The 16,983-nt window shown below is 43.4% G+C and overlaps 1 protein-coding gene across 1 annotated transcript in view; it reads left to right on the top strand.

The window, feature by feature from the left end:
* The window catches only part of SPTBN5 (spectrin beta, non-erythrocytic 5), a 134,888-nt gene that overhangs the window by 33,090 nt on the left and 84,815 nt on the right, over positions 1 to 16,983 (top strand). Inside the window, 9 exon segments of the mRNA XM_089778512.1 lie at positions 954 to 1,154; positions 2,851 to 2,967; positions 4,274 to 4,437; positions 5,529 to 5,661; positions 8,025 to 8,170; positions 10,523 to 10,637; positions 12,600 to 12,710; positions 14,595 to 14,774; positions 16,026 to 16,229. Coding sequence (XP_089634638.1) covers positions 954 to 1,154; positions 2,851 to 2,967; positions 4,274 to 4,437; positions 5,529 to 5,661; positions 8,025 to 8,170; positions 10,523 to 10,637; positions 12,600 to 12,710; positions 14,595 to 14,774; positions 16,026 to 16,229 — 1,371 coding nt within the window.

The following is a 16,983-nucleotide window of genomic DNA, read 5'->3' as shown; positions in this document are numbered from 1 at the left end:
GGAATTTCTGCTGAAGCTGAAGTATCTACCCATTCCTGCAGAAATCTTTCTTCTCGCACTATTATAGTCACTAGTTTTCCATTAAAAATTCTTAGGCTGATGCATCACACACTAAATATAATGAATGATTTTGCTTTTGCCTGAGTGAAATACTATTGCTATTCCTTGCTTTCTTGTATTTAGCTATCTAATTAATGGTTCTCATCAGGGAGTTAGAGTGAGATGCATGCACACGGCAGGCTCTGTGCAACATAAAACAGATATTTAAACTTCACTGTACTGTTATGCCTGACATAAAAACTTTTGAAGACAGCAAGGTAACTGTGTAATGACAGTGTAACAGAATCAGATTTCTGTGGAATTTTGATTTGGGCTGTTTTAGTTGTCTTTTATATATATCTGTTAGCCTTGCTGCTTTCTAGCCTGGGCAGACAGCATCATGTTGACAAACTAGGCTCTGATGTGCATGTCCTTCTGTTGTTGACAACAGAAGGTTGCATTTTGGTAGGTTGCCCCAGAAGTAACTCATCTTAAGCAAGCATCTGAATCAGGGGAGGGCAATAACACAGCAGCGGTTCACTAGGGTTAGCTCCTGACAGGCCATTGCTGCAATATTTATCTGCATGGCTGCAGCTCCTGCTTACCACAGATTGCTGCTCCTGGCCCAGACTGGGACACCACTTCCTGCAGCTTCCATTGGCTGGGAATGGCAATCTGCGGCCAATGAGAGCTGTGCTTGCCAGTACCTCCTATCAAGCATATATATAAAGTGGTGGGGGCCCGGGCAAACTGGATCTGGGTCGCAGGTTGGTATTTGCCCACCCTTGATAGAGACCCACTGCATCTTGTACTTTTGTGCATCCCATAATCTCTCACATCTAACAGCTTTGCTCCACTTTCATGCATACTTTCCTGCCCTGGCTTATTGGTATTCCCTTCCTCCCGCCCTCTAGGAATTACAGGCAGAAGTGAATGCCCACAAACAGCAAGTTCAGAGGGTATTGGAGAAGGGTGAGGCTATGATTGGGTGCAAGCACTCTGCATTTCAGAGAATAAAGGAGAAATGCCAGGAGCTCAGCACCAGCTGGATGGAGCTAGAGAAGGCATGTGAAGAGAGGTTGAAGCAGCTGCAGCACTCGGTTGCCTTCCAGCAGGTATGGGATAAACAAAGTATCACCAACTTTTTTTCAGGCTGAGAGGAGACTGCAGTGATTGACACCAAGAGCAAATCTGTTTTAAGATGTCATACCATTAGGACTGAAATGTGCTTCTTCCACATAAAACCAGAGTGATGTGAGTGGTGGGCTGGGCTGGGGAAGTGGGTCAGGATCCAGAGCTGTAGCAATGTCTCCTATCAGACACTCCACCACTCACTCAATAAGGTAGGACAGCTGGATTCATGCCACTGCAAATCCTCCGGTTCCTGCCTGGTCTACTCTTCTTTCACCATCATCTCTGCCCTCCTCTCCAGTCTATGGGCCTTATCCCAAGCCCTCTAAAGTCATTGGAGTGAATTCCTTTGACTTCATTGGGATTTGGATCAGGCCCTATGTATAATAGATTCCTCCAGTGGTGCACATGGGGTACACATGTTCCCTTACTAGCCCATGCATAGCCCCAAACTGGGATTTAAGTGGTTCAAAGGGCCTTAAACTGGAGTAAATTTCACCCTAACAAAATATGGACCAAAATTTCAAAGGCAAGTGTTTAAAATGAGCCTGTTGACAATTGCACATGAATATCTTCTGGCTTGTCTGACATAAATGCGTAATTAGCAGGGCAGCAACCTAATTTGCATGTACAATTTTTGCACAGGAGGGTATGCACAAAGTTTGCTGGCACACTTCAGGCACTTGCCAGTGCTAATCTGGCCACATCTGCATCTCATTTTCACCATTAGTGAAAGAGGTATAACACTTTGCCTAAGTGGTATAAAACCCTATAATATTTATAAAACACTTAGATCTCAAAAAAGGGGAGCATTTAAGTACAGGGTTGATGTTATAGAGTAGCCACCAGCAATGAAAAGGTCAAGGGAAAGCACGGAATATTGGATACTGGTGTGAAGGGAAAGAGCTGGGGTACCCAAAATTTAATTCTAGGGTTTAATACCCCAGAAGAGACCTCCGTTAAAAGGAGGTGCACCATTTCTGGCTTTGTCCTTCTGCACATAAATTGATACCACAGTGCGTCCAATATTCTGCTAGTATATAGCAGGCAGCAACAATACCAGTCCCTGTAGTTTAATCTGCTATTTCAGGGTACATCTACACAGCAGTGTTATTTCAGAATAACTAATGTTGTTCTGAAATACCATAGTCTGTGTCTACACTACAAGCAGTTATTTCAATATACTGTCAAAATAATGTTGAGCCGAAGGACTTCTTACTCTGACTCAGGTAATCCTCATTTCATGAGGAGTAAGGGAAGTTGAAGGAAGGGTGTTCTTCCTTCGACTTCCTGCTGTGGAGATAGCGCCAAAAGCCAAAATAACCTATTTTGACTTAAACTACACAATTGACATAGCTCAAGTTGTGTAGCTTATTTCTACTTTAGCCCTGCTGTATAGACATGCCCTCAATGAGCATCTTCTCACGTTAGAAAGCTAAAAGCTAACCCTCTGTGCCCCTACATCCATTACTGAGCACAAATGACGCTCACAATTGTCTGAGAATCTTGCAGTCTAGAATGTGTGGAAACAATGAAGATCATGATGTCATCCAGAACTAGATTTCTTCAGACTGACCCCAAAGGAACAGTTGATGTTATAGTGCGATCTGCAGCTAGAATTTATCAGACTGAAGAGGAAACGTTAATATTTTGAGGCAAATAACTGTTTTTAATTGATAGTTTTTACTGAATACCTCAGACCTGGAGACTTGGGTATCAGAAAAACTTCCATCTGTGACCAGCAAAGACTATGGGAAAGATGAGGCTGCAACCCTGAAACTCATCAAGAAACACAAGGTAACAGAGCATTACTGCCCATATAATTATTCTTGAGGGATGCAGCATGGACTGTTCACAGATGAGAGAGGTCCCTCTTAGCAAGTCAGAGAAGCCTGCTTGGGGTGAACAGTAGGAAAGATCTTGACTTAAAGGGTTTGGAGATGGTGTGTCTTGGAGAAAGCTGGCTCTTATAGATAAAGCAGTGGTGTAAAAGAAACGTTTTCTTTGTGTTTGTGTGTCATTCCTTGGAATAGCAGTGCCTAGGAGTGCCATAGAGGCAGTGCACACGGACCCGGGGAGTAAAAGAAATATCCTACATTGTTTAACACCACTAACTCAGACTGATTAAAGAGCACTGATGCAGGCTGCTGGGGACTTCTTATCCAGTCTCTCAACTGAAAGTATGTTCAGGATGCAGGATGTTCAGGGCAAAGTCTAGAAAGCAAGGGGTAGAGATGCAGGAGACCCATCTGTTCTTTAATAGGCACATAAAGAACTTTGCACGCCCAACCCCAGGGTGGTAGAAGTTTTAAAATGAACAGGGGTGACGTCTCTTATGCCAAAGGAGGCTGGGTCATTCATCCCATGGGCATGAAAAGGATCTCTTTTGAGTTTATGGATGGAAAAATATTTTCTCTGCACCTTTAGACATCAGTTTATTTCTCTTTCTCTCCCTTACTTGCTTTTTCCCAAAGTTAGTGTCAGGGAAGGTTTCCTTCTTAAGCAGTGCTGGCTTAAATCTCTGTAGTGGTGGCATGGTCTGCCAAATAGTCTGTCTGAAGTTTTCTACTGCTCTGATCAGCAAGGAGGCTGACCATCCAGAGGATTTTATATTGTATTTTCAATTGCTTGAAGTTGTCATGTCTGCAGTTCAGGATTGATTTGTCTGTCTGGATTCAAATTTAATGTACTGTTGCATCGGGAAGGGCTTGACTTGGAAAACACATTTGAAGGATCTGGGGTCTCATTTCTGTAAGACAAAGCACCAACTATGTATTGCTGTGAACTGTTTAATCACAAAGCGAGAAAGGATACCCTACCTGGCTCCAGATTGAAAATAGAGATAGAATTGTCATTATTCCAGGAATAGCTTTCTCTTTCCAGCCATGTAGCAAGCCTCTCTAATTATGATTATTTGTTTAGGTATTGCATTTTTCCCAAAAAGTTAGCAAAATATTAACTAAGAATGTTTCTGTCAGGGGAAAACCTATATACTGTTATGGAAATCTGTGATTGATCCTTTGGATATGGCTGAGGCTGCTGCCCAGGTTAAAAGTCTGTAGATGCTGGATATCTTACTCTGCTATTTTCTTCTTGTTCTCAGGCACTGGAACAAGAAATGGAGGTTTACGAAAATTTGGTGCTTGAACTGGGAACAGTTGCCAAAACTCTTCCTCTCCCCGGCTCCATAAAGTTTGATGAGGTTGATGCCCCACAGGAACAAGTTCATTCTAAGCTCCGAGAATTAGTGGAGCTGACCACAGTAAGGTATTGGCTTGAAAAATACTTCTCTACTACCTCCCTGGCTGGCCCTTACTGCCTCCTGGCTTTTTTTCAAGGGCCATTGCCGACAGTGGAGTCTTTCTATTGATTTCAATGGGCTTTGGATCATGCCCCTTATTTCTTTTATCTGTTTCACTGTGAGTTCTCCAGAAAATGGACTGTCTATATTTGTATCTTGTGCAGCACAAATTATAATACAGAAGGGGCTCTGTACATTTGTTGAACTTGAGCTATCTAGTAAGACTTCTTTACTGTAGAATATGCAAATTCCTTACAATTTACCTTCCCTGGTTTTTATCCTTGAGCAAAGTGATTTTGAATGCTGGATTATCTCTCACATTTTCTCATCTGCCTACTTGTTGGAGTCTAACTTCAGAGGTGGAACAAAGGAATTGTATTCCTGGAAGTGGGGCCTATTGTTTTCTTGGTGTGATACCCAAATGGACAGATGTAATGTTAGAATTACACCTTCCCTCCAGTCTGATGATTTCTTAATACAAGAGGGCTTTTGTCAGTATTAATTTCTGCTCCCTTTCCCCCATTAATGACAAGAAGCTCAAAACCAAGAGAGTTGGGTTATGCCTATGATTTCTAGATTGTCCAAATTTACTACTAGGAAAAAGCAAATATCTACCTGAATTGTTGAATTTCTTGCCTCACTGATATGTCATTGAGAGAGCTTGGGAGGTTTGTAAGATTATCAATGAGAGAAGCTGGTTGAAAGTTGGAATTTGAGGAGGCAATTCTGATACTCCAACAATTGTTTTCAGCCTGATTCCTCACAAAAAGTTGAAACATTGAACGACTAGGAAAAAATGGAGGAAATTGTCCTGTGCTGTCATTAGTATCAGAACAAAGTTCAATTAGTCAGTCCTGGAGAATGGTAGAGAGGCTGACAAGGCTACTGGCTACCATCCTTCAAACTAGATTTCAGTCTTCGAAGTTATTGTGAGATAACTCTCAGATTGAATCTAGTTTTCTTTCCTGGAGAGAGCCCCTCCTTCTCTTCCTTCCTTCTTCTATGCCTTGTATAGGTATTTATATTCCACTTTCTCCCTCTTGCCCTTTCTAAACAGAGGGAAGAAGCTAGATGAGACTCTTGGTCTGCATGAGTATCTGAGGGAGTATGAGGACTTGCAGGACTGGATCAGTCAACAGAGGCAGGTGGCCAGCTCTGATGATTATGGCAGTAATTATGAGCATGTCCTGGTGAGTTAATGGTACAAAACACAAGCAAAGTTTACTTGTAAAAATATAAGGAAAGTGTCTGTGTATAAAGGAAAAAAAAACTTCTGACTGCACACCAGTCATTCTCAGTTGGAATCCATACAGGGTATCACTAAGTCATTATGACCCATACTCAACAGGAACCAGCCCTGAAAAAATCTTTCCCAAACTCCCTCTTGTGCCTTCCAGCAACACTCAAACCTCTCCAAAGTCATCATCAGAAGCAAGCTTCCCACAGCCTGCATCCCACCAGATATTTGGTCAAAGTGTGGCCAGATTGTCCCAGAACAACAGATGCTAAACATGTTGGAAAAAACAGGACTATGTAGAACTTTAAAGACTAACAACACAGCTACATTTCTATCACTATTAAACATGTTAGACACATTTCCATTGCATTCCAAATATATTAGACACATTCCAGTGATCAACATGCCCCACAACACACCTTTCAAGATTCATGGGTCCTATACCTGCCTTATCCACTTTGTCTCTGTAAAGTATGACATTGTTGGTGAAAATTGTGAAAGCAGTGTGAGAACTTGCTTTAACTATTTGGGAGATGGTGTAGAAGAGAGGAGGAGGAGGAGGAGGAGGAAGGAAAGTGCTAAAATGAAATAGTTCCATTGGCTGTACCAGTCTGGCAGGGCTGACTAACATATCCATCCTGAGAACAGAGGAGCTGGCTAAAAAAGAGCAAAGTGAGTGCTGATTTACTGCAGCAGCTGGCTCCCAATAAAAGGAGTTGGGAATAGTTTGGGAGAGGTAAAGAGAAATGAGATAGATCTGAGAAGAAGGTTTAATTAAGATTTGTGAAGCAAGCCTGAGGGGAAGACTTCAAAAGGGAGGGTTCTCTGTATAAATGTTCAAAAACTATTTGGTGTGAGACTTGGTTTTCTGAAACACTGATATTTTGGGTGGCTGACTAAGTTAGATTCAATAGGGCAGACCTTAGTAGGAGTGGGCTGTCTATCGTGGTCTTCATTCAGTACCTAGCAGACAAGTGTCTACATCACAAAAAACACCAACACAGTTGGCACTGTTGTTGCTAGTGCATGGATTGAATAGACCATGGAGACTGGGCTTTGTCCCATCTCAGGTGGTTCATTCACCATAACATAACTGTGCTGAACCCTGTTTGGAGAATAAAGGATGGACTTTGATCAATCACTGAATTTTATTGTAATAGAAAAATTTCCAAAGGGAAAAAATGGAAGCAGTAGCATTAAAGGCTGTTATAACTTAGTACCATGTAAGTGCCAAAGAGGTCTTGTGTAGACCTTCCGCGTAAGGATGATATTCACCATTCAGAGATTACTACTATTAAGAGGACAGTACTAACTGGTACTAGTTGACCATGGTGGAATTTCTAGCCCTGCCAGTCAGCTCGAGATTATTTCATTTACATCACATTATTTCATAACATACAGCCTATGGTTTCCAAGGTTCTCAAAACTCATAGTGAACATTAATGAATGATTTTTCAATGGGAGATGAGCCAGAATCAGAACTATGGTTCCTACTCCTACCACAAAAATGTCCGAGTTAATTTTGTAACTGATTACAGGACTGAATCTGAGCCCCATGACTTGGGCCTTTCTCTGTAATGAGCCATACTGAAATACCAAATATGGAAAGACCTATGCTTGGGGGAATTCAGATTTGGATCCAGTCTCAGAGTTAAGCAATGTAACTCAGGTCCACTCTATATTTTGATCACCAGATATTTAAAGTAGTGTCTAATTAGAATTTGGTCACAGATATTAATGGGTAGACATCTAATTATCAGTTTTCATCAGCCATGGAAATCAGTAGGAGCTGTGAGTTGCTCAGCACTTTTGAAAGTCATGCCATTTATTTCAGATCCTTCGTTTATACACCCATATTTTAAAATCTTTAGCTTGTGCAAAACTGTCCATAAATACGGAGGTTGGACTGAAGCTGACAGAAAATCTAGCACTGAATGTATTTTTGTATTGATATCTTGTGAATATATTAATTAATAATATGAACGCAAGTCAATTCCGTTTTCATTGTATGTTTGCAATAAGTTTGATCGGGTGTCCAAGTTCTTTTTTATGTTTGGATGCTTCTATCATTTGCCTCATGCTCTCAGCTTCCTACCTGCATCAAGGAGCTAGCAGCATTCTTGCATTTTTTTAGCTATTGCCTCTTGGAATAAAATTATTTAGTCACAGTCAAGCTTCATCTCCTAAAGGTCACCAGCTAATCACCTGCCATTAGGCTGTATTCAGTAGGCTGCAGAGCAGATATCCATGTGGATTTGTGGAACACTAGCTTCCCAAGTGAAGTCTGAGCCCTGATTTTTGTTCCTCTTTCAAAAGCATCTTTGTGCCAAATATGATACCTTCCAGCACCAGATAGAAATGGCTGCGAAGAGAGTTGTCGCTTGCCAGCAGCTGGCAGAAACTTTGCTGGACCATGGACATTCTGAATCCAGAGAAATCCGGCAGAAGCAGAAGGAGCTACGGTAAGAGACAATCACTGGCTCTTCTTCCCATTTGCACCCTGCCCCCCAACAAAGTAGGAACTAAAAGAAGTCCAGGAAAGTGGAAGACATGCCCACAGACTTCATTAGATAATGACTATGTGACCATGAGAACCAGGAAGGAGAAATGGCTTGTTCTGAAACGATGTCAGTAGTAACTTCATAACACAGGACAACCAACATGTCTTGTTCTTTAAAAAAATAAATCATAGTGTCAGCTTTTTAATTTGGCAGCTCTTGCAGTGAACCTCAGTCCCTTACCACAGTATCAGTGAGTTTACTGTGTTATTTTAAATGGAATTACTTAACTGGACTGCTAGGAGGTTAGCTGCGTCTTTATGATCAAGTGACATGGTCACTGGATAGAGCACTTGACTGGGACTCAGCCATAGGTTCTCTTCCCAGCTCTGGCACTGCCAGATGAGTGATTTGGGACAAGTCATGTCCTTGTTCTGTACCTCAGTTTCCTTGTCTGTAAAATGGCAGTTGTCATGCTGACCTCCATTATAAAACATTTTGAGACCCAGCGAGAAAAGTGCTATTAAAGAACTATGTATAATTATTACAGTTCAGATTTGTAATGTAAATGAGAATTCAGGGCTACCTTTCTATTACTAGTGATAGTGAAGACATTCTTCCAAACACGAAAGGATCTAGTGCTGTCTTCCAGAATTTAAGAGTTAGAGTTAATATCGCTGAGAGGTGTGAGTTGCCCCATTCAACTTGGTGATGTTAACACTCTAGGCTGATAGAGACTATTAAATGTTAGCATTGATTCACTGTTTCTCAGCTGATTATTTGAAACATCAACCTGCTTCAAGATTGTGGCTGGCACTGAAGCAGAGTAACACCACCCTTTTTCCTCCTCTCCCCCGCTCTCCATCTCTACTCAGACAGAAAGATTTCATTTTTCTAACCATTCTAAAAAATGAATGCTTTTTCCATGTGCGTGTTCCTTCTTTCAGGCATGCACACCAGCCCCCCTTTCATACAGTCTCATCCAACTTCATCATGCTTCTAATTTTATCCCTCAATCACCTTCTCTGCTTTTCATATTGTCAATCTCCTTTTGGATACACACATGAGATGGGTCTGAGAGGCCCAGAACTGCATTATGCTCTTTCCCTAGTCCAAAACCAAAATCCAGTCTAGGAAGTAGAAATCTGAATCTCATAGAAATGTAATAGCACCTGAACCATTCTGTTTTAATCATGTTATTACACATTACAAATAAAATGTCAAAAGCCTGCTGTGGCATAAGTTGCTCACAAAAATTGGGTATGTCTACACTACCACCCTAGTTCGAACTAGGGTGGTAATGTAGGCAACCGGAGTTGCAAATGAAACCCGGGATTTGAATTTCCCGGGCTTCGTTTGCATCTCGCCAGGCGCCGCCATTTTTAAATGTCCGCTAGTGCGGACTCCGTGCAGCGCAAGGAGTAATGGTAGTTCGGACTAGGCTTCCTATTCCAAACTACCGTTACTCCTTGCGCAGCACTGAGTCCGCACTAGCGGACATTTAAAAATGGCAGCGCCCGGCGAGATGCAAATGAATTTCCCGGGCTTCATTTGCAACTCCGGTTGCCTACATTACCACCCTAGTTCGAACTAGGGTGGTAGTGTAGACATACCCATACAGTGCAACTGAGTGAGTAGGTGACTTTCTGCTGCCACTCCCTTTGGGTCCCATGATGGCATGCATTGAATAGCTTCAATTTGACCTTGACAAGAACTGTTATAAGATTGACTCAGTGATGGGAAACATTCACTGCTGAAAGGGAATCACTGGAGTCAGTGACTTAAACAGGGGTCTTTTAAATATTTTGCTTCTCCTATTCATCTTGTTTGTCCCATTTCATACCCTTAGGGTATGTCTAGACTACATGCCTCTGTCGGCAGAGGCATGTAAAATAGGCTACCTGACATAGTCAATGAAGCGGGGATTTAAATATCCCTGGCTTCATTAAAATAAAAATGGCCACCGTGCTGTGCCGGATCAGCTGATTGTCGGCACAGCGCGGCAGTCAAGACATGGATCAGTCGACAGGGGAAGCCTTTGTTGACCCTTCCTGTAAACCTTGTTTCACAAGGCATAACAGAGCGGTCAACAAAGGCTTCCCTTGTCAACCAATCCATGTCTTGACTCATGCGCTGTGCTCACGATCAGCTGAGCTGGCACAGCATGGCAGCCATGTTTATTTTAATGATGCCAGGGATATTTAAATCCCGGCTTCTTTTACTATGTTGGGTAGCCTAGTTTACATGCCTCTGTTGGCAGAGGCATGTAGTCTAGACATACGCTTTCATAGCCTGTCTCGCCATTGTCCTTTGCAGGAACTCCTGGGAAGAGTTGTTGGAAATAACCAGGTTACGAGGCAAGCGACTGAAGGATGCTGAGGCAATTCACAAGAGTCACCAAGACCTGACAGATGCCCTCACCCACATTGAGGTAAAGATCCTGGTGAAAAAACATAGGAAGTGGGTGTTTAATTTGTCTTGTGCTTTAAGGGTCTCTAGAACACCCACCGTTCCTACCTTTGGCTTATTGAGTTTCCCTGCTGAAAGGATCCATGCCTCACAAACTACTCTGATCAGAAGCGCTGATAAAAACTCCTATGGAATCCCTCAAAGCCTCTACTTGATCTGCTGGCAGGAGCTGCTCCTGGAGCTGTATAAGTCACTAGGTGTGAGAAGCAGGAGGCTGAAGTTGGAGTAAATTGCCTCATGTTGCAGCACATACTGTGATGCTACTTCTAGTCTACAAAGCCAGAGTAAAAAAGCCTCATTGTTCACTGCCTCACTGTGCTCCTTCCCTTTACAACATTGGCTCTCTATACATTAGAGAGAGTATTTGCTACAAAAGGGTATCATCTCCTTAAGTATTAATCAGAGAAGGAAATCTAAGATGGTTTCCAAATTACAAAATCGTAGGATTCTCCTTCTTTATGAGGTGGACTGTCCACTTACATTGAATTACTCCTGTCTTGAACTAGTGAGTGAAGAATCCATCCTCTTATCCTACTAGATACCACCTGGCACTCTGAGGGTATGTCTACACTACCACCCTAGTTCAAACTAGGGTGGTAATGTAGGCAACCGGAGTTGCAAATGAAGCCCGGGATTTGAATTTCCCGGGCTTCATTTGCATAAAGCCGGGTGCCGCCATTTTTAAAGGATTCCTAGTCCGAACACGGAGCCCGCACTAGTGGACATTTAAAAATGGCGGCGCCCGGCTTTATGCAAATGAAGCCCAGGAAATTCAAATCCCGGGCTTCATTTGCAACTCCGGTTGCCTACATTACCACCCTAGTTCGAACTAGGGTGGTAGTGTAGACATACCCAGAGGACTGTTTATTTGTAAATGTAGCCCACACACCACCTCAGTGTGGTTCACTGTCCCATGTAGTGGCTCTTAGACCACTTACAGAGAGAAAGAACAATGAGTTTGCTCTACTGCCTTATCTGAGCGCCAGCTGGCTTTATAGCTCAAGTTGTAGAGACTCATGCACTAAGCTCCAGTGGTCCCAGGTCTGGCTGTCAGTGGTACATAAACATTAATATTTTTGTGACAAAAGTGCAAGTGAAAGCTCTACAGACTCAAGCTCTGGGTTTATTGACAGGTCAGGGTCAGCCCTGCCAGAAGCAATGTTTCCCATAGGGTGCCCTGCTAATGGACCTCAGCTGTAACCTGGATGTACTACTTTAGGAAGGTTATTGCATAGTAACGATCATTCATTCGTTGGCCTCTTTGCTAAGACTGCTGGCAAGGGATGGAAGTTGTAATGATGGTTTATATGTTGGGAAGACCTGTCCTACTTCTCATCCATTGGACCAGCCTAAAAGATTTTCTATGACCTACTGCCTTGTTGTGTTTATCTGTCTTTTCTAGAATATTACCACTGTACATGTTGAAAAGAGTGCTGAGCAAACAAATTCAAAGGATTCTCCAAATTCTTTGTTTTTAAATCAATAGGGTCAGTCAAGGGTAGATCTCTGTGTACTCGATGAATTATCTGCTGCTGTATATGTCTCTAGATACCATTTGTTTCAGCAGGACATCTTCCTCTTCTAATGATCACCTGCATGGGTCTTCAGTAGCATGTGCATTTGTCCTCTACAATTTCAGCTTAAGTTGCTCCATGAAGCGTAGCAGTAGTAGGCTATTATCCATTAGAAAGAGCTATAACACGCTGCCAGTAGGTTACATTCAGATTCCATGTGTCTTAGGGCCAGATTCTGCCAGCTCTGATATGATTTGAGTAATATCTTTGGGCAGCCTCATTGAGCAGTTGTTACTTGCAGCCTAAGAAAGCTCCTCTGTAATGTGATTAAGGCTTTCAGAAGTGAAGATTTAATGTTTCTGCCTTGGGGTGTTCATTGACAAAGCTCTCATTAACTCCTTCCTTGCCAGGAGAAATCCAAGAGCATCCCTGATGACATTGCTAAGGACATGCGTGGCGTGCAGTCCCAGCTACGCAAACATGCGGCCCTTGAACATGAGCTCTTCGGGAATGAGCAGCAGGTGAGATCTCTCACTCTCATGCTTCAATGTGCAGCCAACGGCCAGAAGTCCCACCAGCTCCAGCAACAATGTTCTACAATTACTTGTCTGTCAGAGACTGGCAAAGGCCAATGGTCTCCCTCAAAGTCTGCTCTTTCTTTTAAAGCCTTGTGACTCTCGGTGATAGGTATGAAGTGGGTGTTGAAAACATTAAGCACAAGAGAGGCTTTATAATTAGTGCTGACTGTGAAATGGGTCAGAGAGTTGGTTCAAAATGGATGCTTAGACCATGCTTCTCCTCCTGTCAAAAGCAACCCGTTGTTCTTCACTATGAATAGTGGGGTGCTTTTTCCATTGCTGTACCCTTCAAAGGATTTATCAGCTGCTTACAGGAGGTGTGGAAGAGGAAAAGGACGTAGGAGTTCCCTGGGACAGATGTTAGGAGGGTGGAGAGAGGTGGGCTAAGTGGGAATACAAGGCTGGGGCTTGTGGCACAAACCTTTTTAAAAGCCCAGCTCATGAAAAACGCCGTTTTTCAGACAGAATCCTCTTTTGTCCAAAGAGACGTGCTTGACCCTGGCTGTAAAAATGAAATTCATGCAGTTTGCCTCTCGGTAACCTAGTTTAATAAATGCAGTGTCAGAGGACTGGCAGTATGTTACCCTGAAACTACTAAAGCAGCATGCAATTGAAAGGGCAACAGTCTGACAGCTAGCCCTTGGAATTAACCTAATCAGCTGTGTGTTACCTTTAAGGGGAATTGAGGCAAGACATATCCACAGAGAACTTATCTGTGACTAATCTAAACTGCCCCTATAAGAAACTAGATAGGGACATATATTTTCCTGGGATATCCAGATTCATGTTTCCTAGACCAGTGGTCACCAACCAGTCAATTGGGATCTACTGGTAGGTCTTGGAGCCTCTGACAGGGGATCCTGACTGGTTTGGCCAAGAGGCTGTCAAGCGCAGCACTTCAGCTGCCCTCCTCTTCCCCCCCCCCCCCCCCCCCCCGACTGCTGTGCATCTCCTGCCCTTTGCTTTGGGGCTGCCCCATCCCCACCAGGAGCCTCCTGTTTGCGGTACAAGACAGGGAAGGGAGGGGGATGTTGATGTCAGGGTGCCCCCTCTTCCATCCTGTATCCTATTGCCACAGAATGGGAGTGAGGGGAATAACAGGGCTTGGGATGGGGGGAGTTTGCTGGCTGCTTGTGGGTGTGGTGCAGGGCCAGGGTAGGGGTGAGCCTGCCTTAGACCCACTGCACCACCACCCAGGAGCCACCTGAGGTAAGCAATGGCCATCTGGAGCCAGCTCCAATCTCCTGCCCCCATCATGAACCCTCTCCTGCACCCCAACTCCCTGCCCCAGGCTCAGCTCAGAGCCCCTCTCACACTCCAAATCCCTTAGCCCAAGACCAGAGCCTGCACCCCAACTTTCTGCCACAGGCTAGTGAAAGTGACGGAGGTTGGGGGAGGAAGGGAGAGAGGATGGAGTGAGTGGGGATGGGGGTTTGGATAAGGGGCACGAAGGAGGCGGGGCCAGGGTATTTGGGTCTGGATTGCACCTATATTCAAAAAGTGATCTTGTGCTTCAAAAGGTTGGTGACCCCTGTCCTAGACAGACTCCTGTCTTTACACACTGGATAGTGAAAAGAGGAGCTGTGGCTGTGAAATAGCTAATGAGAAGTGTGCACTGCAGTGGTGAACCTCAGCAGGCACTGGGGGTCACTGTTACTCCATGTGACTATAACAGGCACAGGAGCAAACTTTTGTTCTGAAGTGTGTAATGTGAATTCCAATGCCCTGTGCAGTTAATATATATCTTGATATCAGTTCTGTGATGCCAACTGGCCCTCCGGGACTTTTTCCTTCTTAGCCTGTCTGATGACTTTCTCCTCTCTGCAGCTGCAGGAGCTGGTCGATGCTGCAGATGACGTGCTGGCCCGGTGTTCTGAGGGACAGGTGGCAGACCTGCAAGCGAAGCAGCAAGCAATAGTGGAGAACTGGGGATCCCTGAAGACTAAAGTGGAGCAGCGCAGGGAACATTTGGAACGGGCCTGCAAGCTTTACCAGTTTCAAGCAGATGTGAGCACTCTGGCCTTCTGTGTTCTGTCTCTCAATGCACAAAGAAATCTGACTTGTTATGTGAGCATGAGCATGTGTGTTTGGCACACAGCTTTACGTGATAGAATGTGAGTGCAGACAGGTGTTTGTGCGTACATTTGCTAAATGTATAAGAGCTCAAAGCTGTGAGTGTGTGTATTAGTAGATGGGAAAATGCTGTGCAAGAGGTGTGTTAATATGCAGAAATATGTGAGGGTAGATGTGGCGTAGGGCAACTGACACAATTTGACATCAATGTGCAGGTGGAAAAGGAGACTATATATTTTTTTGCTAATCTCTTAATCTCTAAATTTTCATAGGCTGTGTCTAGACTACATGCCTCTGTCGTCAGAGGCATGTAGATTAGACACATAGGCAAAGGTAAATGAAGCCGCGATTTAAATGATCGCAGCTTCATTTACATTTACATGGCTGCCGCGCTGAGCCGACAAACAGCTGATCAGCTGTTTGTCCGCTTAGCGCGCTAGTCTGGACGCTCCCCTGCCGACATCAAAGCCCTTTGTCGGCAGCCCCGTTATTCCTCGTGGGATGAGGTTTACCGGGGCTGCCGACAAAGGGCTTTGATGTTGGCAGGGGAGCGTCCAGACTAGAGCGCTGAGCGGACAAACAGCTGATCAGCTGTTTGTCGGCTCAGCGCAGCAGCCATGTAAATGTAAATGAAGCCGCGATCATTTAAATCGCGGCTTCATTTACCTTTGCCAAAACAACAAATCTACATGGCTCCGTCGACGGAGCCATGTAGTTTAGACATACCCATAGATAAAAGGACAACAGAAATCATCTTGTTATTGCTGATGGGACAATACACAATGTTGTTGTAGTTCTGATGTTACAACAAAAGACCTGTGGGTTTTTTTTAAAATACTGACAGTGGATATTCCTCTGAGCTTATAATACTCCCCTGTTGAGGTTCACAATTAAACTCCTATACGGATACAAAATTTGTATCTGCATCCATATCTGTATTCACAAAAATGAGCCATAGATATCTGTCGCAACATCTGCAGATCTGGATACCCATGGTTATAAAGTGGATATGTACAGATTCATGGGCTTTATCCATAATAATATTATAAGGCTTAATGGAATATTATCCTTGTTCCCTATGGCTGCATTGTCTCTTATGAGAAGTGAAGAGTTAAGCACTGAGGTAACAGTCTGACAACCTAAGCCTGAGACTAACCTGACCCTGGACTTTTTCTTGAGTTACAGGTGTGGGATTATTTCTCCTGGACAGCAGAGATGATGAGGGAAATGAAGACTAAGGAGACAATCCGGGATATATCCAATAGCAGCCTGAGGCTTACCCAACATCAGCAGCTGTTGGCAGAGATCGAGGCTCGAGAGGAGACATACAATCGGGTGGCACAGCTAGGACAGTTGCTACTGCAGGATGAGAAAATATCATCAAAAGAGGTAAACAGAAACCATTTGATAGCCTTTTTGGGTTCACAGTCACACGCAGAAGTGTCATATACAGTCACAGATACCATTCTGGACACAAGTTGGGCTTTGTTACATAAACACACACACAAACACACGTCACGATCCACACCTAACTCAATATAAGATCTGCCTTGGACACACATGAATGTTCTTTCAGATTACTTCAGACCTGAAGCTGGAGCCATGAAGGAATCATACAAATACTTGACAACACTGAGTTTGGGTTACCTAAGAGGTTTAAACAAAATACAGGACTATGTAGCACTTTAAAGACTAATAAGTTGGTTTATTAGATGATGAGCTTTCGTGCGCCAGACCCATTTCCTCAGATCAAATAGTGGAAGAAAATAGTCACAACCATATATACCAAAGGATACAATAAAAAAAAATGAACACATGAAAAGGACAAATCAAATTTCAGAACAGAAGGGGGATGCGGGGGGGGGAGGAGAGGTAAATGTCTGTGAGCTAATGATATTAGAGGTGATAATTGGGGAAGCTATCTTTGTAATGGGTAAGATAACTAGAGTCTTTGTTAAGACCCCGGCATAAAGTGTCGAATTTTAGCATGAATAACAATTCAGAGGATTCCCTTTCAAGTGCAGTTTTCTATCACTAAGAGGTTTAGAATCTTTTAAGCAATTGATTTAATGCTACTTACTTTCCAAATTGGATTTTTTACAAGTTCTTGCTTTCTAGTTATGGCAGTACCTCCATACTACAC

This window comes from Pelodiscus sinensis, chromosome 5 (assembly GCF_052426305.1).
Source record: "Pelodiscus sinensis isolate ZL-2025 chromosome 5, ASM5242630v1, whole genome shotgun sequence".
NCBI classification, from domain to species: domain Eukaryota; kingdom Metazoa; phylum Chordata; order Testudines; family Trionychidae; genus Pelodiscus; species Pelodiscus sinensis.
This window is presented reverse-complemented; position numbering and strand designations above follow the sequence as displayed.